This window comes from Platichthys flesus, chromosome 8, assembly GCF_949316205.1.
Source record: "Platichthys flesus chromosome 8, fPlaFle2.1, whole genome shotgun sequence".
NCBI classification, from domain to species: domain Eukaryota; kingdom Metazoa; phylum Chordata; class Actinopteri; order Pleuronectiformes; family Pleuronectidae; genus Platichthys; species Platichthys flesus.
The window spans coordinates 10,785,921-10,808,923 of NC_084952.1; the positions used below are offsets into that span (position 1 = coordinate 10,785,921).

At 43.1% G+C, this 23,003-nt stretch overlaps 1 protein-coding gene across 2 annotated transcripts; it reads left to right on the forward strand.

The window, feature by feature from the left end:
• The first annotated feature begins 514 nt into the window (after positions 1-514).
• On the forward strand, positions 515-22,760 carry LOC133959223 (putative methyltransferase NSUN7). Of its 2 annotated transcripts, none has more exons than XM_062394343.1 (13): positions 515-717; positions 1,372-1,753; positions 7,687-7,745; positions 10,855-10,985; positions 11,110-11,262; positions 11,902-12,085; positions 12,985-13,222; positions 13,743-13,886; positions 13,971-14,072; positions 15,399-15,534; positions 16,681-16,804; positions 21,178-21,445; positions 22,068-22,760. In XM_062394343.1, exons 2-13 carry the CDS (start codon positions 1,402-1,404, stop codon positions 22,478-22,480), a joined length of 2,304 nt encoding a protein of 767 aa, XP_062250327.1. In that variant the 5' UTR covers positions 515-717; positions 1,372-1,401; the 3' UTR covers positions 22,481-22,760. The 2 variants fall into 2 exon arrangements, with proteins under 2 accessions (XP_062250327.1, XP_062250328.1); XM_062394344.1 differs by having other exon boundaries at positions 15,447-15,534.
• Positions 22,761-23,003: the final 243 nt, after the last annotated feature.

The following is a 23,003-nucleotide window of genomic DNA, read 5'->3' on the forward strand; positions in this document are numbered from 1 at the left end:
TGAACACAGGAATATAAGTCTCTCGGACTTTATTAAGCAAAGTGTTTATATAGTACTTTTAAGTATCCACAAATTAGCTACTTGAAGCTAAATATGTGTGACTTATTTTGTAAAATCTCATAATTGATACTGTCAAAATGCTATTCATCAAAATGACACAGGTAGAACGATATATACTTCTTGTGGATTTAATCCAAGAAATTATTTTTCAAGTATGCATTTTGTATAGGCGTCATGGCAACAGTTTGTTTTGAAAACCGGACAAATAGCATTTTTTAATAATCCTGATACAATTATATATATATATTACTTTTGTGGTTAGAATCAAAGCTGTTCCAGACACACGACTCATCCTTTGATCCGTGAAGAGCAGGACGTTGATGTTGCGTTGCGGTTGCCACGGTGACCGGAGCACGCCGACCCGGAGTGTTCAGTCACGTGGACACATCCACAAAGTTTGTGTAGAAGCAGCAGAGCAGCCACAGATGTTTCTAAACTGATCTGAGAGCAGATGTGTAGAGCCCACATAGGCAGAGTTAAAGATGCGAGGAACACTCGGGGACACGCCCTCCATTTTTATAACTGACCTGCTGAGATTTAGTGCAACTTCTGTTTAAAACTACACGTTACACGTTACACGTTAGGAAAGATGAACAAACTCTCGGGTTAACAGTTCGGTTTTTCTGGGATAAAAAACAGCAAAACTCCTGTGATAAGGTAAGATTGGTTTCACTGGGATATTCTCAAGCTAACGGACTCTAACGTGGAATCTTTGTTTAGTTCGTTTTCTTTTAATTTCATCCCGAAAAACGGGGCGTTGCTAGTTTAGCTTAGCTCACGTCACCTGTATCAGAAGAGAATGTGTAGCTAAGCTAGCTATGTGCCTCACTGTAACCAGCACTTACACTGTGGTAATAAGTATTAAAGTGATATTTATATATGTATACAATGACATTTATCCACAAGATTAAATTAGGGCTGCACGATAAAGCAGGAAATTACACCATACATCAGTCTTTGTGGACAATTATCACCATAAATGTCACATTATTATTTAATTTAAGTTTAAAGGCAGGTTTTTGCTCCGGAGTGAAGGTTGTGGTTTTAAATTCTCCTTTATGAGCAGAGAAGGACAAACACTTCCATTACGTGTTATAGCCTCTCACCCTGCACAAATTATAAGCAATATATTGATATATATCGGACTTGTTTTATCGCTATTGAGGAAAATTATATTGTGATCATTATTTTTAATGTTTTATTGCCCAGCCCTAATGGAATGTAAATTGACTATGTCTTCAAATTATCTCACAAAGTCAGTTTTATTTACAATGCCCCAAATCAGAGAGATTTTACGGTCTGTTTTTCCAGGTTTCACAGAGAAAACACATCTCTGAAAAGATGGTGAAAAAAAAAAAGAACAGTGGTCGTTCCAGTCGCTCTTCCACATGTAAGACAAAAAGAGCTGACTCCCAGATCGCAAGCAGCAAAGACCCGGCTCCTCTGGATTCCCCGGCTCACCGTGACGTACCTGCCGTTCCTCCACAGCTGCAGACCCCTGACCAAGGTCAGGTGGGATTCTCTGACCGGGTCTACCTCCTGGCATCAGCCATCTTCCAGAATCACCACCTGGAAAAGTCTGCAGCTCACCGGCTGGTGAGTTATGGCAAAGAGAGAGGGATCCCTCTACCTGAAGTCAAAGATTGGGAGATGCAACATTCTGCTTATGAACTCGCCTTCAATACGCTCAAATGTAAGTTCATCACTTGAGGTTGGTTCGGTTTGTTGAACCAGTTGTGTCAAAGTTGTGTATGACGTTTCCCTCTTTTCTTTCGTGCTTCCCTTTTTTCACATCCACACCTTTAAAAACAAATGCAACAAGTGTTGAGCAACCCCAGTTTTGATTTATTTCAAGTACATTAAACTGCAGGGAAAACAAGTAAGATATTTTTATCCAGGTAAGCACGCAGGCATTTTAAATTTGAATTGATAACTCTGCTGAAGCTAATAGACGGATGAAATTAGATATAGTTTCAATAGACTGATGAAAGCCAAGTATAGAGAAGGAGAAAAAAAATGCTTGAGTGACCAGGGGGGATTCTGTGTGATGCTACAAATCAATTTGGGCCATAATCTCTTATCTGGGAATTGGGTGAGGTCTGGGTGGCAGAAGTCACAGGGCTGTGTAATCACCATGGTGATAAGGGAGGGGAGGTGAGCTGCAGGAAGCTTCCTGGAATCGATTCGATGCGTTCTTAGTGGATGGAGCGGTCAGGAAGCAGAAAGACCCCTCGTAGCCATGAAGGATCTGTTCATTCTCACCATCCATCCGCTGAACTTGGATAAGCCCTGGGCCTACATGTCTCACAATTTAATCTTTAAACCTTATATTGGTTTTACAGCTGTAGGTCATTGCACTTTACATCAGCAGCTCGAATCAACTAGATTGCTGCGGATATCAAGAGAACACTAAGAGATCTCATTACCCGGACATTGTCATCATCCATCACTTTTTATTTCTTCCTACAAGAGGAGGTCAGTGTGCTCTAGTCAGGATGAGGAATTTGCTTGGACTGAGGCACTTGATAACAAATTAATTTGCACAAGAGCGTGAGCTTGAGCTCTACTCAAAGGGAAAAATGGGCTCCCTGAGCTTAGAATGATTATAGCATACTGCACTACATGTTAACTTTAATCCCCTTCTTTTGTTCAGAGTTTATTTCAAAGACAAATATTCCTCCGTTTTATCAGTGCTGTTGGTTCAGTTCCTCTGGTTTTCCCCTCCCTCAAGGCTGACATTTATGGAGTTGGTTCTTCTGTAGTGTAAGGATTATACATTTAAGATAACTTAAGGGAACGAGGAGCTTAGAAGCCAGTGGGTATAATTCAGGATAATAAACAAATCAACGTTTCTTTGATTTATAGTTTATGATATAGACCATGGGAATCACAAAGGATGGATTAATTAAATGCTATTTGCCGTGTTCATGTGAGGCTGAGTCAGTGATTCAGTACAAAACTAGAATGGCACTGTAGTTTTGTACAGATTTTTACTTGGATCTGCACCAAATTACCGATGCATACACTCATAGATACTTGTTCCTAAACAAACTTAATTTTTGAACAAGATTTATGAACTATTCTGTGTCAAATCAATGGAAATGGTAGAAAAACTCACTCTCTCGCAATGTTAGAGAAATTGAGAGAGATTAAGAGATTATTCAAAAATCCCTGGATCTCCCCCTTCTCCGGGTCAGCACCAAGATTAATGTGAACTAACAGAGTATCGCAGATGAATACACGACCCCCCCGGGTGGAGGTAGATGTCTGAGTACATCCATGTTAACACAGAACAAGCAGAGCAGCATGTGCCTATTGCTCCTGAAACTTGCCTCCATCACGGGCAGTCAGTAGTTTTGGTCGCGTGTGTGATTCTGTGGTGTTCACAATGTGCGGTGACATTGGGTGCAGATGAAATGGCACTGCCTGGAAGCCAATGTTAATCGCTCCTCTTCCTCCTCCTACGAGCAGTGCGACTTTTGGCGCAGAAATTGATTTGCTAGTGACATACACCCGTGCTGGCAGCTACGTGCACACACACACACGCACACACACACACACACACACACACACACACACACACACATAGACACACCCCAAGACGCAGCGTCCGTGCAGTGCCTTAGCAATGACTGATCCAAAATTGAGCTGAGGTCAGTTGTTACCTGAAGCAGAAAATGCCTGAGTAGCAGAAAAATGCACAGAGCAAAATGCCAATGAGTTGTGGTATTGATCTTGTGATTATAACTCTTATCTGCCCCAAACAAAAAAGTCAATCAGTATAAGCTCCGTGTCGGTGGCTGAGGACACAGACTTGTCTGCTGCTGTGATTTTCAGTCACTTAAATAAATATGGATTGAGACTTGGTGAGGATGTTGCGTAGATTTGACATTTGATAAACAAAGATGAGGCTGAAGTCGCTAAAATGACAAATATCAGCAGTCGAGTCCTTTCTGTCGTCTTTTCTCTTCTTTGTCTTTTTCCTAAACTTTACTCTCTCTCTTTCTCTTCTATCTTCTGGGCTTTTCTGTTTCTTTGACCTCCACCATCTCTTTGAAAAAAATCCTCTTCACATCTGAATAACTTTCTGCTCGTTCACTGAACTAGAGACAGTTACAGTAGGTTGTCAAGGTTTCATTTATTTTTAAACCGGTCATGCCATGCCCTCACTGTTCTCTCTGCTTGAGCTAAATGTTCAGATATGTAAAGTCATTTTGGTGTGAGTTTTTACTGGTAGAAAATAGTTGACCTTGTCGCTGTAGCCATGAGAGCCTCCCCTTCCTCTTCCCCTCCTCTTCCCCTCTTCCCCTCTTCCTCTCCAGCTTCCCCTCTTTCTTTCCACTGGCTGCTCCTCTGAGTATTTCTGCCTCATTGTCTGTACTGTCCAACTGGGCTGTTAGACGCCCTTGTCAGATGACTGTGGCTGCTGTGTTCTCTCTGTTTGACTCCATGGTTCTTTGCACCTCTTTGTATGCGGCTAAACTTAGAGCGTTGGAGAGAGGAAGATCATCTTTTTTGTCCTTGAACACAATCAGATCAGATATAACAAACAGTGAAGCTGCGTCATATATAAAATTACTTTGCTATTTAGCAGTTGTGTAACTTTTTTAGTCCCTCCTCTGTGAGATTAATTTGCAATCTTGTGCACTGATGTGAAACATTGTGGGACAAAGACGTGCATTCATGTCTGGCTCTTTCACTAAGGATTTGTTGACCACAGTCACCATCAGTCACTGTTTGTTGCCTAACACCTGGATGGAAGCCACAGAAAAACACAACCCCAACACAAGCCCTGCGATAACTGGTGCCTCCTGCCTGCGTGGAACTGATTTCATGTTTCGATTGATTCATGTCAACTTGTAAAATCGGGAGCTCTGATGAGAGCGTATGTCTTGTCCCGCAGGTAGAATCCGACTCTCTGTCTGCGCTGTAAAGACGTCTACTGTATGTGATCTATTGCTGAATTTTGTCTGAGTTTTACTCAACCTGCTGTGTGTGATTTACAGCAGTCTGAAGACTGACCTCTATAGACCCAACCATCAAGGCCCCCACTTGGATCTTTTCTGCATTGTGTGCAGTGAGTGGTTATCTCTGGGGGGCTTATCTTTAGGACCCTCTGCAGTAATGGCCCCTATTGGAAACCTATTTGACCTACAGCAGCTATAAATTGGAGCAGTGCTGATGATGTGCCATTGTTTCTGCAATTAAAGATAAGCTGTATTACGTACAAACCTTCATTTGTGTTACTGGCTGCCTGTGTGTTTGTTTGTGCACATACCTGGATGCAGAAATGCTTGTGTAGCTCTACATTCAATTTAGCCGAAGTTCATGTGACCGGTACCCAGTGTACAGTCTGGCGTGATTTGCGACATTGTTAAAAGTTAACAGCATTGTCTGTGGTTTCCATGGCGTCTCAGTGAATGGTTTGTGCCCTGGGATTACCTCCCATTTGCTTCTCAGGAGGTGTGTCTGCCAAGTGTGAGTGGGCACAGTGCACATTGATGTTAAAACTATGGGTGTTAGGCTTAAACAAACACATACATGCTTATTAGGACCTGATCACCGAACAGACAGGTAGACAGTGAGGCCCTATTGAAATTGGAAGGATTATTATTATTATTTATTTTTCAGGCAAATTAATTGGCTTTTTGAGGGCTTTAACATGCTTGAATTCTTACCAAAATTTGCAGAAAATTTGAAAGTGGTGACCTTTGTTTCCACCATGTATTTCTTCTTCTGTGACATAAAGAGGTGAATTTCAGCCTCACTCCACATTACGGTTTATCCTTTTTGCACTTTTCCACTATGTAAAGAGCAAACACTGTGCCTGCAGAGTGGCTTTGGAAGCAGCTGTTCTTCAATCCTAACACGATAAACTGGATAGTGTGACTGTCCCTCCATCTCCCTCACATTTAAATGGAGATCCTGCTGTTAGCAGATGGGAGTGCACGTGATAAGTCTCTTTGTGTTTTTGTGTATATTTCTGGGAGAAGGCTTCCTGTTGGCTACAGTGAGACAGTTGGTGCTTTCATGATATGACAGCCAGGGGGATGAAACAACACCATTAGCCCACACATAGGCAGCTCTCACCAGTTTACAGTTGAGCTTTTTTCAGACTGCTTATAAAGAAGGTCAGGCAAAGTTTAATTGTCGAGCCTGACAGTGTTATACAGTTCTCTAATGGTGGCAGCGAAACAAATAGCGTTGATGGGATTTTACCCCGGGTTTTCTGAGGGTAAATGTGACACAGACTATTCACCAGCAAACACTGTGTTTGTCTGAGCACAGTTCAATCAGGAGAGACTAATGATAATGAGTATATTAGAATGAAATAAAAAATAGAACAACATGGAAGCAGTTTTATGGATTGGGTGCTTCGGAAGTGAAGGAGCCTTTCCTTCCGGAGCGTAGACACTGGTGGTGATGATGATAAGTCAGGTTGTGATTGGATGAAAAGGGAGAGTGAGATAATGGAGTCTGGAGATAGTGGGAACTCAGCATGCACCTGAAGACTTCCTGACCGAAATGCAGCGTAGTGTCATATCATCTCACGAAGCCAGATTTGGTGGGAGGCGAAGGTAAACGCGGGTTCAGTGTCAGCAAGAACCAAAATGTTAATCAACATAAACGTTTGCAGCTACATTCCCAGTTTATCCTGCTCAGCCCGCCCTGCACTGATCAGCACAGCTCGGCCTACTCCGACAGCAGTCACACTCACATTCACATTTTGTATAGCGTATTATTTTATTGATGGAAAGGACTTTGTAAATGGACTGCGTTTATAGACTTAACGACCACTCAAATTTGCTTCACATAATCATTCACACACACACACGGCACCTCTATATGTCATGCTTTTCTATCACCCACATATAGCACACAGATTTCAGGGTCCAATGTCTTGCTCAAGGACAATTGGACATCTGGACTGATGGTGATCGAACCACCAACCTCCTGGTTAGTTGACAACTCTCTCAAATAAGACTGTTCAAGCCACCACAATCATATCCAAGTAAAGTGTAATGAAAATAATGAAAGTCATACAAAATCTAGTCTGGATTAAACTAAATGCCCCGCTCCATGCAATTGTTTTTTTCAGATCCTATTTAGTAGTAACCTGTCTATAATTTCAGATGTCATTAATTAATTCATTAGCCGATTTCACACAGACACTCACCACAGACACAATAAATGAAAGAAATGAAGCAAATGAAGAATCATATTAAGTCTAATTAAGCACCAAATAAGCATTTAATCATGGGAAATTACCCTACCCCCCCCCCCCCCCATCTAATTTAATTATCTTTCAAATTAAATCACAATCATTTGGGGTGCCTCTAGGAGCCTCTCCTCATCTCTTTTCCCTCTTCTAGACACGTTCTCATCATTAGATGTGGATTTGTCCTTTGTAGCATATAGTTTACCAGTTAATGGATCGTAGGTAATTTATTGTGCCTCTATCTACTGCCCCAAATGAAGGAGTAGGGATCGGTTTCTGGGGATAATTAAACACTGATTTAAAAGATGGAACTAATATGCATGATGAATACTCCGATGCATAATTAGTAATGGAAACCGGTGTTGCCATCCTTCTACCTAATCTTGCTTTACTTTGTCTCTGCACAGATCAAGAACTGCTGGAGGACATCATGATTGACAGCTGCTTTCACCTCACTCAGCTAATAGTACGTGAGTTCCATAGGAGCGGTATTTCTAAAACAGAGACTGCAGAGAAAGATGAACGAAAAGATGGACGATGTGACTGCTGCCCAAAAGTGAACCAAAGTGTCAAAATTCCCAAATTGCTACTGTGCAGACTCTGGCTCCAAATTTGTAAGATGGCAGCGTTTGTATCAGAGATATTGTGGCTTCACTTCTGGGTAGTGGGAGGACATGGAGACACGGTGTCCATCTTTATACACAGTGTATGTTAATGTAGAGTGAACATGTTCGATCATGTGGTGTATGTGACACAGGGACATGACATGTCTTTTTTTTCATCTTTTGCCAAAGATCAAAGTTCTTTGGATTCTGAGAAAGGAGAAATCTATTGTTTATTAAGCAGTTTCTTAGCGTATATATATATTTACATTCTACCATACTTTCACTCAGTTATCTCCTCTGTATTGATGTCCTGCTGTTTCCTCTGTTCTAAAGACCTCTATCAGTACATGTAGTCTTTGACATATTACACTGATAAACTCCTATCTGCACCTTGGGGCTTTTATATTCTCTACCCCAATCAATGGCAATCACTCTTTTAGGAGTAGCACATGGGTGCCGTGTGGCGGAATGTGCCAGGATTTGTCTTTTCCATTATTGCCCTCCTGAAACAAAACATCCCATTAATTAGTGATGAAATCAAAATGCCTGACCAGGGCCAGTGTGTTTGGACATGGTATCTCAACTGTGACTACCCAACATCTTTCCTAGAACCAGTGTGCTTGTTGTTCTAAATGATACTAAGGCTATGCTACACTATAGTTGTAAAAAGGACGATTCCAAACACAGCTGTTAGACAGCAGAAGAGAGCCCAGCTACTCTAAATGGAGAGGTATCCTCTGGAGGAGATCGGCATGTACCCGCCCTACTTTTAGCATTCCTCATAAAAAAATCTGTGGGCTGCTGTTGCTTTCGTCTCTAGCAGCCTGGATGGTGATAAAACATGCGAAGAGCTGGTCCGTGTGCAGCCGGTGGAGGAGAGGAGTGATGAAAGCACGAGGTGGTGAATGTGTAAACGGAAAACAGAGCAGTCACGGAGTAGACAGATTGCAGACAACTAACATCTACTTCAGTGAGGACGTGAAAGTATACAGGCACATTAATACACGTGTGTTTGTAAAGCAAACCCCCACAAGCGCAGATTCTGTGTAGACTCGTGAAACATGACCCTGGGTAAAATTAATGTGTCTCCCTATGTGTAGGTGGCAGGTCGTTACTCTGCATCCCTCCAGTGAGACAATAAAGCCCAGACACAATGAGACGGTCTTTAGAAACCTGCGCTCACAATGTTTTACACTGCTGCCTCCTATAAAGTTCAACCTTGATAGAGCGGGGTGGAAGAGGAGGGCTGGAAATAGGTGGATACACCCTCACTGGGAAAGAAATGGGCGGAATGAAAAATGAAGATGCATGCTGAAAGAGCCCGAGGCAGATTTGATCAGAATGTTGGAGAGAGAAAATTAAGCCTCAATGGAGGATGTGGAAAAGGAGTGACAATGTGGTATCTGAAGAGGCAGACACATGAGGTTCAGTGGCACATTTAACATGAAAAAGATCTCATTTAATGCAGAAATCTACATCTAGAGTCCTCTTGAAAATTCCTGATGGTTAGTTGTACCATCTAACCTTTAATTACTGTTTTACCTTGATGATTTGGTCGATACCGTCAAGTTAGCAGGAGTCTTAGACGCAGGGGAAGCAAGCAACACATTTTTGGTGTGTTGTATGTTATATCAAATGTATTATTTAAATATAAAACAGCACATTTTAACAATACTGCAATAATAATGATTACTGTGATCCTCTCTATCTGTCCTCCATATTTACACTATGAATTCCAGTTGCCTATCTTTATCTATAAAACTCCCCTGTCTCATAATACCTAATTAGATGTTTCCATTGACTGCAGTGATTCATTGAACTTTATTTTGTAATCTTTATGGTCATGTTATAAAAGTGAAAAAAGTGTGCAAATGCGTGCAAGTAAATTTTTCATGTCGTGGACGTGAATCTAAAATTACATCAGGGCTGCAGTGTTTCCTGTGGGAAAGTTTCCCCTCAATGGGACGCTGTTGCCAGGCAAATCTCCGAGAGGGAATTTTCTCACAGCCGAGGGTTTAACCACGGTAAAGGGCAAACAAAACTCGAGCGAGGGGGGGGGAGGGGAGTGCCACAACCTGTTTCAGAAACCAGCCCTTCCAAAAATGAAAATTCTGAGCCTCTGGAATGAATAATAAGCTCTGACTAATTCCAGAGCTGCAACTGAAACCCTTGTAGTGTTCATGCCTCTCGGACGTGAGGATGCGGCAAGCTGTTGCTGCTGTGGAACACCATCTGCCACAAATTCAGCTGGTGCCCTCCCACCCTCAGGGACAGAGAGGTGGAGAGAGATATGGAAGCATGAACTTGGAAAGGAGAGAGAGAGAGAGAGAGAGAGAGAGAGAGAGAGAGAGAGAGAGAGAGAGAGAGAGAGAGAGAGAGAGAGAGAGAGAGAGAGAGAGAGAGAGAGAGAGAGAGAGAGAGAGAGAGAGAGAGAGAGAGAGAGAGAGAGAGAGAGAGAGAGAGAGAGAGAGAGAGAGAGAGAGAGAGAGAGAGAGAGAGAGAGAGAGAGAGAGAGAGAGAGAGAGAGAGAGAGAGAGAGAGAGAGAGAGAGAGAGGTTGAGGGCTGAAGGAGAGAAATAATTGTAACAGAGGAGAGACAGAACTCCTCCTATGTTTAATAAGGTAGCAGGGGTGGGGTCATGACAGGAATCCTTGAGCTTCTATGCGCATGTATGTTAGTTTTATGAAAAATGAATAGTTTAGCCTCTAAGTCAATACAATAAATACCATCACTGCACTGTACTCCTCATTAGGTCAACAAAACACAGCTCTCTCCAGCAAACTATGGTACATTTAAATATCTGCAGCATGTGCAGCTCACTTTGCAGATGTAACTGCTGAATAAATAAAAGCTTGATCTTCAGCCTTGTTTTTGAAAATTCCACATTCTTCTATGCAGTAATTTTTCCAATGCTGTCTCATTAAAACAGAAGTCAGCAATTAACTGTAAGTTTTGTACCTCTGCTCCAGCCAGATGATCAGATGGGCCTCGTTGCCGTCATGCTGTTCGACTTCCAGGACAGGAAGTTCCTCCCACGAGAACGGCAGAGGGAGGACGAGGTCATACAGGAAGTAAGGGAAGTGGAGAACTACCTCCTCAGGTGAGGAAAGTAAAAAAAAAAACTAGAAGCACAAGATGAAAGAAAAAATAATGCAAGCTTGAAATTATAAAATGTTTTGTCAAACTGAGAAAGAAATTAATTGTTGTGTATTTGTTGGACGTAGGTTGAAAACCAAGCTGGCCGCCTCTCTGGCCCGATGCAGGATCAAACTCAATCTCTTGTCCATTGAGTGTTTCCTTCCGGAGAGCGTGAAGATGAAGCAGCAGAGATCAAGCAGCCTTCCACTTTTTACATGGGTCAACACGCTAAAGACCAGGTCAGCTGAAAACGCCCCCACCCCCCCCCCCCCCATACACAAAACCACACTGAGTGCCCACTCACCCCCACAGAAGTACATTACGTACATACCTGTACATAAACACAGGAATGTGCTGAAGGGGAAAAATACCTCCACCTACATTCAAACGCAAACCTGGGCTGCACCCCAATGTTTTATGGGCTAGGTGCCCAACTGACATCCAATTAAACCACCAGACTATACTTGTGTGTGTGTGTGTGTGTGCGTATGTGCGTGTGCGTGTCTCTGTGTGTCGCTGTGTTTGTGTGCTAATGTGAGTTCTTGCACAGGCTGATTCGGTTAGGTGTAAATCCTGCTGCTGTGGACAGATTCAATCAGCAACAACCCTCAGCGAGCTCTGGGACTGTAAAGGTCACCTATTGGGATGAGTGCTGTGTGTGTGTGTGAGAGAGAGAGAGAAAGAGAGGGTGGGAGAGAGAGAGAGAGAGAGTGAGAGAGAAAATAGGAATAGAGTAGAAGTGTGCATCTTAATGGTTTTTACTGAAATATTACTATTAAAGTATTTTAAAAGGCCACATAGCGATTCTACTCATTTTCTCATTCAGTCATCATAATGAAATCTCAAATGATCTGATCTCTTCTCACTTCGGCTTCTAGTCTTGACGAGGTCCGAACTGAGCTGGAGAGTTTAGGACTCTCGCAGGTGAAGTCGATCAGACAGCTGGAGGGCCAGACCTTCTGCAGGGATCCCCACTGTGCCGATGGGCTGGTATTCCCTGCTCAGCTGAGACCTCAGCTGTATTCCACCGAGCTGCTTCGCCACCACAAACTCGTCATCCAGGTACAAGCTGCACGGAGAGAGGAGGTGTCTGACAAACTTAAATATGGGTTTGAATAATCTGCCCCATCCATCCCTGTCTCTGATATTTACGATTTCACTGCGGTAATCGACTTGCTCAAATTGCTTATAAGACTTTTGTCCTTTATGCCAACTAAGATTAGTTTGCTGAGATACAAATATTTCACATCACTTCCTCTCATCTGGCCATACTTCACCTTGAGCCATAAAGAATTCCCCAGTGTAGGAGCGGGTGATAGGTTTAATCATTTAATTTCTACTCCATTAAAGTCAAGCTGCCGAACAAATCGTAGGCAGCACACAACCGCAACACAATTAAATCCGATTTTGCAGCCAAATTCAATCAAATATTCAGAACCATGGCCTCATTCATCACCTCCCCGTTTCTCCACTGCTCCTCTCTCTGGATTTTATGGGTTTCCATCACACTATCTCTCTCCTGCTCTTTCTAAATGTCATTGTTCTTCTCTCCATCCTCCCTGGTTTGTCTTTCCTGACAAACTTTGTGATCTGGGAGATAACTACAGAAACTCGACCCGACCCTCTGTCTCCACAGGGACACGTTCAGTAATGTTTCTAGAGGACATCTGATTGAAGGACATCTCTGTTGTAATGTGACTGCTCTCTTATTTCTCCTTTTCTACTTTAGTTCTCCTATATCTCTACTTGCCTCCCATCAGCACCTGCATTTAAATAGCTGCTCCTCTCTCATCTATTTCCATCTCAGTTCCACAGTGGAACTCTTCTTCCTACCTCCTCTTATCTCAGTTTGTTTCTCATTAGTTTCCAGAGTGTTGCCGAAAACCTGGATCTTGAAGTTTTAGGTTGAAATCTGTTGGTCTCCTCTTCAAACCTAATGCTTTTACTTAATGTGTCTGTAGGATAAGTCCTGCTGCCTGGGCCCAAATGCAGCGTGCGCCGTGTTACCAGAGGAAGGGGATGTTCTCATGGCCGGCTGCTTCTCCGGTCTCACCGTCTCCCATACTGCTTCCCTTATTGCTGAGAAACACAAAGCCAACAACAGCAACAACCAGCCGACAGTTTATGTTTGTGTCAGCAATTGCACCGACGCTCAGATGGAGGATCTGCAGCAGATCGTCTCCGCCATGGGATGCAAAAGTAGGCGGAGGCTCCATCCACTCTAATACCTTTTAGTTTTAAATCGCATCGCTCTGATTTGTTTGCCTGACGTCCACACTACTTTGAAGTTTTCAAACACCTATGGAAACTTTGGAAATGCTGAAGGCACAGTTTTAGACTGAAAACTGTGATTTAGGGTGGTAAGGCAGAAACTGAGATCTTTGGATATTATGACTCTGTCATCCTTGTTCGCTTCCTGTTTGAAATCAGTCCTGTTCATAAGTAACATATCCACGTTGCCATCAGTCCAAGAAACCTAATTCCTACTTTTTAATTTTCACCGTTGCTGTTTTTTTGATTGGAGGATTTTATGTTAGACTGGATGAAGATTGCTTCTGATAGGGAGCTAAATGCCTGTCTGGATGCAGCTTGTTTAAAACTAATTTGTATTATCTACAAAAAAATTATAATTGGACATTGTGAACTGACTTTAAGAATTGAGTAAATGTGTGTTATTGATTATGTGGTTATCAATCAACTGTATCTGCATGTCACTCAGACGTGAAGCTGATGCCAGTGGTCTTCCAGTCTGTGGGCGCTGCTGACAAGCAACTGCAGAAGGTGCGCGTCATCCTGTTGACTCCCAGGTGTTCTGTGTCTGCAGTTAACAACCCCATTGAAATCATACTACAAGAGAATGGAGGTATATAGTGATCAATGCTTCAAATCCACATTCACATGCAGCTCACTCTTCTCAACCTTCTGAAATGCTTCTCTGTTTTCTCAGACACAGACCTGCTGCAGGACTTGTCCCACTGCTCCATAGCCCCAAGCAAACTCAAAGCTCTGGTAGCAAAGCAGAGGGAGGATATTGGTCATGCCCTGAAGTGTGCGTGTTGAACCACCCGCACACAAACACACACACTCACACGTACTCAGCCGCACACCCCAGGTGATGTCTCGAGCATCTAGCTTCCCCTAACCTCTGTGACACAAAGAAGCTGATACTTCCTAATTGTCTAATCTCGTTTGCCATCAGTCTGAAGCCTGTGGTATTCCTGGGAGATCTTCCTAGGTTCAATTAAGGAGGGTGATGTTGCTCCGCGCTAGTCATTTCACAGTCTACTGCAGCATTCCTTGCATATTTTAAACAACTGATTAGTATTTCTGCTTCGCACTACATTTATCATGTTGAATGGACAGAAGGACCCAGTTTGTTAGTTCATCTGACATGTAGACCCATGTTACTGTTCACAGCCTTTCTGCTCATTTGTATTCGAGATATTTTATTTCATTCCAGTCAGTGGCTTGTTAATCAGAGTCCACGGGCCACAGTCATTAGCTCCAGTCGTTCTTTTGTTGTTCTGTGCTTCTCTCACTGTGTGTTGGTTCAGGTTCATGTTCATCAAGCAGGTGGAGACTTTCTGTTCAGAGCAATGAAATCCAGCACATTCAAATTGCACTGTCATCGATTGGGCCTCTCTACATTTTTGCTTGTGTAGATACTTTCCAATAGGACTGTTAATTAATGGCGGGTGTGTATTGAGTACTTGTGGCTTGGTTGAGTCGATGGTCTTACACACACACACACACACACACACACACACGCAAAGAGACACCTCCATAGCCCTTAATTTAGCCCTTAACATAGCCCCACCTCAGCTGTGAGGTGGGTGTGTTGTGCAGCAGGACACCTGAATGACAAATCCCCTTATCGACTCAGTCCCGCCTCCTGACAAGCGATATTTCAAACATTTGTTTTGAGCCGATCTGCCACATTTGAGCCGGTTCTATTTGTTATCAGCTTAGTGCTTAATGTTTCTGTCTGAACTGTAATTACTGAGTAAGAGAGAAATCAAATAAAGGAAATCAAACTGCAGACAGTCTCACAAATCTACAGCCTCGCAAATCAACAAGCAAGCAGCAGTTGAATAATAATTAGCAGTGTACGGACGTAAACGGCAGAAATTGATATTTTATACTCCCATTCCTTCAAAGGGAAGGAGCTCAGTTTGAATATACAAAGTTAAATGTCATGAAATGAGAGGAAGACACTTTATAACTGATTGTGTGCGAGCTTATTTATTCCTCATGGTTTAATTGGAAATGAAATGAGTTTGTTGTTTCATGGTGTGGTGACAGCTGTATTTGTATGTATTATATCATGTCACATGTTTTCTGATTCTAACATTAAGTACAATATGTTTGTATGCAGTCCCCAACGTTTTAGCAGTGGTATACTCTACCTGTTCTTCATACCCAGCGGAAAATGAGGGGGTGGTGAGAGGAGCCCTCGAAGAAGCCAGGGCCCACTCTGAGCAGTCGGGGAAACCAAAACAAGTAAACTTCAGGTCAGCCTCTGCACCCCTGGTGCACTCTGTGTATCCGTCTCTTTCTCTGTCTTTCTCAGTCTGTTTGCCTCGCTGTCAGTCAGCCTGCTGAGTTGTTTGTCTGTCTCCTTTTAGACAGGCTTCTGTCAAAGTCTCAGCACACCTGAGTCTGGTGCTGAAGGAGATTCTGTGAAAATATAATCAAAGGTGCCACGTTATGTCTGTAAATGCTGTGAAAAGGGCAGACATTTATTTTTCCGACAGTTGCCTTCACACAAACATACTTTCTTGTTTTTCACAGTTTTTTTTTTTGTGTGTTGGTGTGGTTTGAAAAACTTCCGACCTATTGAAATCAGCCATTCCTGTAGACTTGAATATACTGACTACTCTGCAGTGAGCTTGCCTGGTGTGCCGCCTCAGGCGAGCATTAATAACACACATGTATTGTTGCTGCTATGAACCCCAGTGGCTAAAAATAGACAAACAGTGCTCTTGTGCATTATTCAACTGAAAAAAATCAATGTATTAGTCAATCGACACAAAATTATCTGTAAGTCATTTGTAAAGCAAAGGTGCCATAAATTGCAGGATCTATCTTCTTTAATGTGATAGTTTGATGCTGAGACTCGTTATTTTAATTGTGGATCAAAAACCACATTTACAGAAATTACAACATCATTTTCCAACATGGGAGAGGCGGTGGTCTAGTGGTAGAAACTTGGACTATGGACAGAAAAGGTCTCTGGTTCGTCTCTGGTTCGACTCCACGGAGAGACAACAAAAGACGAACCGGGATTGATATGTCCAAAAATCCAAGAGTCTCCCTACCCTGTCTAGTGCCCCTGAGCAAGGCTGTACATGGCTGCTCACTGCTCTGTGTGTCCTGCACCAGATGGGTTAAATGCAGAGGATAAATTTACCTACCATTGCATGAGTGTGTTGTGCATGCCTGTGCATGTGTTTGGTATAAATAAACAAATCTTAATCTTAATAATTAAACACATAATTAAATAATCATCCAAATGTTAATCAGTAACGAAAATAATTATTTGTTTCAGCTCTAATGCATTGTCTTATTTTATGTGTCCATTTTTGTATTTGTAGCTGTGTGTAGTTTCATATAGTTGAATGCGTTTTTCCGTTCGTGTTTGTGTGTGTTTGATCCAGACTCAGTCCAACCCCGTTCAGCTCTCCTGACAATCCAGACAGTCCAGAGAAGAAAGATCCCTTCTTCACGCTGGAGGTCTCAGATCAGAGTAACGGCTGCTTCCTGGCTCTTGTCACCAGAGAGGTAAACATCTAGCCTGACGTTGTCAGACTCACAATTCTAGTCAGAATGTGAGTCTGAGACCGCTCCATTGGGCTGTGATTATGGGGCGTGTTTCAACTGACCAGGAAATAAAATTCCTCTTCGCTCAATTGGATAGACCTACAACCAATCAGAGCAACGTAGTATGTGACGTATGTTAAGCAACGCTTAAGCAACGCAGAGTTATTTACTAACGCCGGGCTCACACCGGACGCTGAAGCGACCCTTCAGCGCAGCGTCAAGCCTTAAATAACAGCTGGCTCCCATCCACTCCCATGTTAAAACTTAGTGCTGGTCACACCGGAGGCTGAAGCACCGCGCTGCACCAAGGCTGCCTCGCGCCGTGCAGAGATCGTTTCGGCGTCGAGTCTATTTTTTGCGCTTGACTCGAGTGTATCGCACCAGGAAACACACTGAAAAATGATCTTAAACTATATTGATGACATATTTTATATGATATAAATGATCAAAATGCATCCCATACTTTGAAGTCCCCTTCTGTTGTCCTGGAGTTTTAATTTGACCAATGACATTACTAAATGTCCCCCTCTGCCCATCCACTACAGACACACAAGCAGTGATACAGATACAAAGAGAGAGAGAGGGGGGCTATGTATTCTCCACATAGGCTTGAGTGGAGAATACGTAATTTACCCTCGGCACCCGACATTTAACGGAGCAAACAGCGAAGTTCTTCAACATGGATGACATTAAATTAATAATTGAAGTGGAGAAGTGCTGTGAGTTGTATGATCCTCGGAACATGTTGTATAAAGACAACACCAAAAAAGACAAATGTTGGGACGCTGTTGCTGTTGTTGGAGCAACAAGTAAGTATATGCTTTTAATCCACTGGATCAACGGGTGATATTATTAGAGCTGCCCGGCGGTTCAGCGTCGCTTCAGCGTCCGGTGTGAACAGCCAAGCGGCGGCGCGATAGGGATTAGCGCGGTGCTTTGGTGTCGCCTTTGGTGTCGCCCACAAGGGCACTTTGATGACGTGGTTAATTACGTTACGGTTGATCATCTGTCCATCATCGTATGAAGCCCGCCCTGACAATCTGATTGGTCCGGTCGGGCATAATTTCATAGTCCAGACCGAACTTCCCGACCTCAAATGTTGTGGGCGGGGCTAAGTTCGTCTGGCATCCAGGCTAGTAAACATCACCAAGTCAAAAAGAAACTTCACAGACGTTGTTAACAGTTGTTAACACAGATAAAATGGTCGATTTAGGGTTTTAAGTAGTGACCACAAGAAAGGAACTCCCCAGCTGAGCTTCACATTATGTAACGTGTGCCAATGTGACAATTTCTAAGATGCCGTTTCTCCATTTGCCTCCAGGTTTCTACTTAAAAAAATGCACTAATTATGAATCTACATGACGTCGGAGGACTACAAGATGTTTTTCCTTTTTAAACAGAATTTGTTGTTGATTTTAAAATCCTCAAAAAACCTTCAGTCCACTGCAGCTGCTGCTGCTTTCAGTGAGTGCAGCCAAAGAGACAAGCAGGGACAAATTTAGCTCATTAAGCATCCGGCCCTGGCGAACTGCCTGCTCTCCAGCGGCAGCAATGTTCTGACACTAGCACTGGACCCAGCCGAGGGCTTAACCAGTGTGATACCAGGGTGTTATTCAGTTGACTGTTGACTGTTGAGCTTACAAAGCGCTGTGTGCAGAGAGAAGATAGTGAATGTGAGTATAGTTTCTCACTCTCACACAGTATACTCTTAGCTGAAACACTGACTGATCATTTATTTATGTCTGCTGGGACATAAACGCTCCTGTCCTTCACACGCTCGCTTCTGAGCATCAAAGAGTTGGCTCTCACACGAACAGAAAACAGATACAAGGTGAAATAGGTTTAATTGGTGAACTGTGAGGCAATTTTTATGAGGCAGCTATCGGTCAAAAAGCAAAAGTATTCACTGGGAAACTGAGGCAAGTGCAGAAGTAGAACCATTAGACTGGTACACACTGACCTTTACATCTGGTGAAAGAATCTGAGGCAAGTGCAGGAGTAGAAACCTTAGAATGGTACACACAGACGTTTACATCTGGTGAAAGTGAGCATCACAGAATGTGACGGGAACTTGGTCAAACCCTTGAGAAGGAAAAAAAATAAGAGGAGGAAAGAGGTTTAGAAGAAACCTAAATGTTGGGTCATAGATGGAGGTGTTTCAGCTGAGAAGAAGGTTGTGGGACGAGTGTGAATGAAAACTGAAATCTAGTAGAAATCTGAGAGGATAGAGGAGAACGTTATCTGGGTCAAATTTAGAAATAGAAAGAAGCCAAGTTAGGGAGGATGAGGGGATGGGAGGAGCGAGAGAGAAAGAGATTGAAAGCATGCAGCTAAAGATCTAGATGTCGGCCTCATTTGTTTGTGTTTATGTCAGTAGAGGTGTTTAGGAAATTACTTGTAAATATTAGATACGGCAGCCAGTCCTATGTCGTCTTTGGAGGGATTCAAGTATGTTGCAGCAGATTCAGAAATGTCAGTGTCTGAGAGGAGCCTTCAGATCCAACGCTGATAATTGGGACGCACGCTGTCTTTGACTCCACTGTGTTGTCTAGTTAAAGGCTTTCATCGCTCTCTCTCTCTCAGTCCGCCTTTTCAGCCAAACTCGTTTCATCTCGACTACACTTTAACCTTCCTCTCTCTGTCTCTCCCTCTCTCATTACTCACAGTAGACTGTTACAGGCCATGAGTCTAGATGAAGATCTACAGGGTTGGTAAATGTGCTTCAGCGAATCTCATCATCTGGTCCATGTGGCCGGGCTTCCCCACGTCCCCCATAATCCACAACAACGTAGCCATCTTTATGACGTTCTCCCTCCCATTAGGAAACCTGTGCAGGGTTATTAAGCCATCTTACCCCCACTGGGTGTGTCGGCGCTCCCTCTCGCTGCATGTGTCTGTTTGTGTCTGGCCATTCATCAGGTTTTATACCTCCACAGACAGGAATGAAAAGACAATCAAACTGCTGTAATGGCGCTTCAAACAGGGTTTTTTTTTTCTCCTTACCTCCAATAAACTAAGCTAATCAAAAGTTATTGTGGCACTGTGAAAGGTGCCATAAAAATAGCAATTATATAAGTGTTTGAATGCTGTCTGGCCTCCATCGACTGTCGGAGCGGCGCGTGTCTTTATGAGCCTTCGATACAAGAACAGCTGGGCACAATAAAGACGCTCCAGTGGCGTTCAAGTCATTTTTTCATTGGTTAAGCAGATTTTCCAAAAATTGAATAAAGATATAGCAGGCATAATGATTTTAGACAAGCTGAAACAAGAATGGGTTTGCGACGGGCTACGGTGTGACGGATTAGTTTGGCAGAGTGTCGTATTAAATGAAAGATTTACAAAGTATGGCATCGTTGGTTAGTGGGGATGGAGAGGGAGCAAGATATACAGGGGTGGAGTGGAGAAAGGGAGGAAACGGAGTGCGCCTGTTGAATAATTCAGCGTCCCCTGTCTGTATGAGTAAGCATCAATGAAGTTCAAGGCATCCACCAAAGACTGCATTACAGTAGTTCTTCTGAAACATGTTTACCTGTGTGTGCCAGAGTGGGCCGACAAACCTACGTGCACACACCACGTAACATACACACTCCTTGAATGCAAAGACACATTTCATATATGCAGATGCACCTGTGTATACGGAATTACAGATTGCCTATACAAACATATAAGTTGTTTGTCATAAAACGTGCAGGCAAACACAAAAGCACAAAAGACACACATAAATCCACAGGAGCTGCTCGTCCCTGCTGTGTACACTGCACTTGTGAATAATTCAGACATCGAGGGGAGCAGTGGCTGCTGTGGGCTGGTGCTGAGACAGCAGGTGACCCTGCAGCCAGCAGCAAGGACATGGTGGCTCTCCTCTCTCCACTGTCCCCGCATCCTATCCTGTCCTCAAATGAATATGTTGGTATCTCTATAAAATATGAATAATATGATTTTCCTTAACATTCAAATAATGTGGATCAGGATTTCCGCTCATCCTGGAAAACCTAGAAATTTAGAGAGTACTTCTCCAGTCAATGAAACTGAATTAAAATGGAAATAAACTCTTGTCCTGGATTATAATTTTTTTTTAATCTTAGCCCTACACCCTGATGATCCAGTTAGTTTTAGAGCAGATATACATGTGGTGCCAACACATTTTTAATTTGCAATAATAATGGAGTATTTTCTCACATTTGAATCTGTGTCTGTGCAAGATGTTGATAAGTGAAGTTGTCTGTCAGCTGGAAGGTGGCCACATGCTTCAGTACAATATTTACATTCATGACCCTAACAGTTATTACACCATGTTCACCACGTACCAGTTATTTGAACATGTCTTGTAACAGCCCGAGCCGGTGGTCAAGGAGGCACCGCAGGACGTGCTGGCCAGGGCAAAAGCCAAAGGCATACTGGACAGGATCGGCTCCAAGCAGCCAACCAGTAAAGAGCATCGCAGAAACACCGGCAGGACGACAAAAGCAGTCCATGCATCCACCTGTCAGCCCCGCCCCCTTTCTGATAGTGTTCCGTCCAGAAACCAGGAGACCAAGGGAATCAACCGCACGGCACTGAGTGGACCTCAGGAATTAACGAACAGACGGCAGGCATCACAAGGTGGGAATAAGTCATTGTATGTAGTAACAGGAACATGATGCTTATTAAAGAAGTAGTTTGACATTTTGGTAAATATGCATATTGGCTCTCTTGATAAGACTTTGATAAACAGATCGAGAAAACTCTCATGTCACTTAAAGGTGAAGCTACAGCCGGTCTATGCCTTTAGCTAGTTAGCTTAGCATAAGGAAACAGGCAAAACAGCTTGTCTGGTTCTAAAAGTTGCCATCAACACTTTTTTTCAAGTTTTTGTTTGTGAAATATGAACAAAAACTGGATTCTGGTTCTCCTTTGGACAGAGCCATGGATTTATCTGTTTCCAGTCTGCATGCATCTCCTGGCTGCAGCTTCACATTAATTATTTATATTCACACAGTAGCTTTTATCCCCTCATCTTACTCCAATGCAAGAAAGGTAATAATCATATATCTTCTAAAATGTCAAAAGAGTCCTTAATGCTTTTGCAGAGGAGGAGTAGCAAGTAATAGGGTTCTGTTTCAAGCAGATATGCATGTAAAGTTCTGCATTATCGTATCTCATTATCATTTCACGGTGCTTTCTATAACTTCATAAACATAAAGTCCCATCCCTCTTACATCTGTCCCATTGCTTCGTATTTCAGTAAAACCCAAAGCTCTGCTCCTGCAAACCCTGAAGAGCACTGTGTCCAGCCCGTTCTCCTCCTCAAGCCAAGACGGCTCCAGCTCGTCCTCCTGCAAACCAGAGGACAGGACGACCCCGAGAAGCACCAACACCGCATTCAGCACTACAACCAGCACCCTGCATCCCGCCCCTCCTCCTTCTGCCCCTGTTGTCCGTCCTCGCAGGGCTCTTCAGGAGGTTCTGAAGCCTATGTTGTTCGTTCTGCCACCAGTTCACTTCCCCAACTTTGTCGCGCACCAGACCAGCCGAGCAGGATTAAGACCCAGCTTCAGCTTCAACAGGTGGAGGATGCCGGCTCCAATTCTGCCCCTCCCCCGCTCTAATGGGGGCTTCTCAAAGGACACGATGGCGAAATCGCCACCTTTGTTTTAAGCTTACAAAGTCCAACACGACTGTGACAGAAACATTAATGTTTGTGCCAAGTGCCTCCTGCAAAAAAGTAAAATGCTTACAGTGTTACTCAACTGCAAAATTTCAGCGAGCACGTGAATGTTATTCACCTTTAATCTAGAGCCATTATTACAAAGTCATTATTCGTGTCTGTCATTCACGGAAGAAGAAACTCGCCAATGTCATTTAAATGTCGCCACATGAGGCATCGTTGTATCGCCGGCTCCCAGTGATCTGAAAGATTAAAAGACATATTGAAGAAGCTGCTCCTGTTTTCTTTTGGTTATGCATTTATTGTCACAACAGATGACATTTACATGGTGAAGAGATGAGTGAAGAACAGAACGGAAATGATTTACAGCATCTCTCTTTTTGTTTTTGTGTGTGTTTGGATTAGACTGCATTCACAGAGTTCACGTGGAGTGCAGGTGGTGGCTCCGAGCCGCAGGAGCAGTGTAAAGGTTTCGACAGCAGTGACACGAGACGTATTTTCCTTCCCCCCTCT

Bases quoted from the DNA above. Each gene is read 5' to 3' on its own strand.
- LOC133959223 (XM_062394343.1), top strand. From the start codon at position 1,402: ATGGTGAAAAAAAAAAAGAACAGTGGTCGTTCCAGTCGCTCTTCCACA. The intron at 12,086-12,984 runs GTACAAGCTGCA...ATGTGTCTGTAG, and splicing joins ACCACAAACTCGTCATCCAG to GATAAGTCCTGCTGCCTGGG. The intron at 15,535-16,680 runs GTCAGCCTCTGC...TGTTTGATCCAG, and splicing joins CCAAAACAAGTAAACTTCAG to ACTCAGTCCAACCCCGTTCA.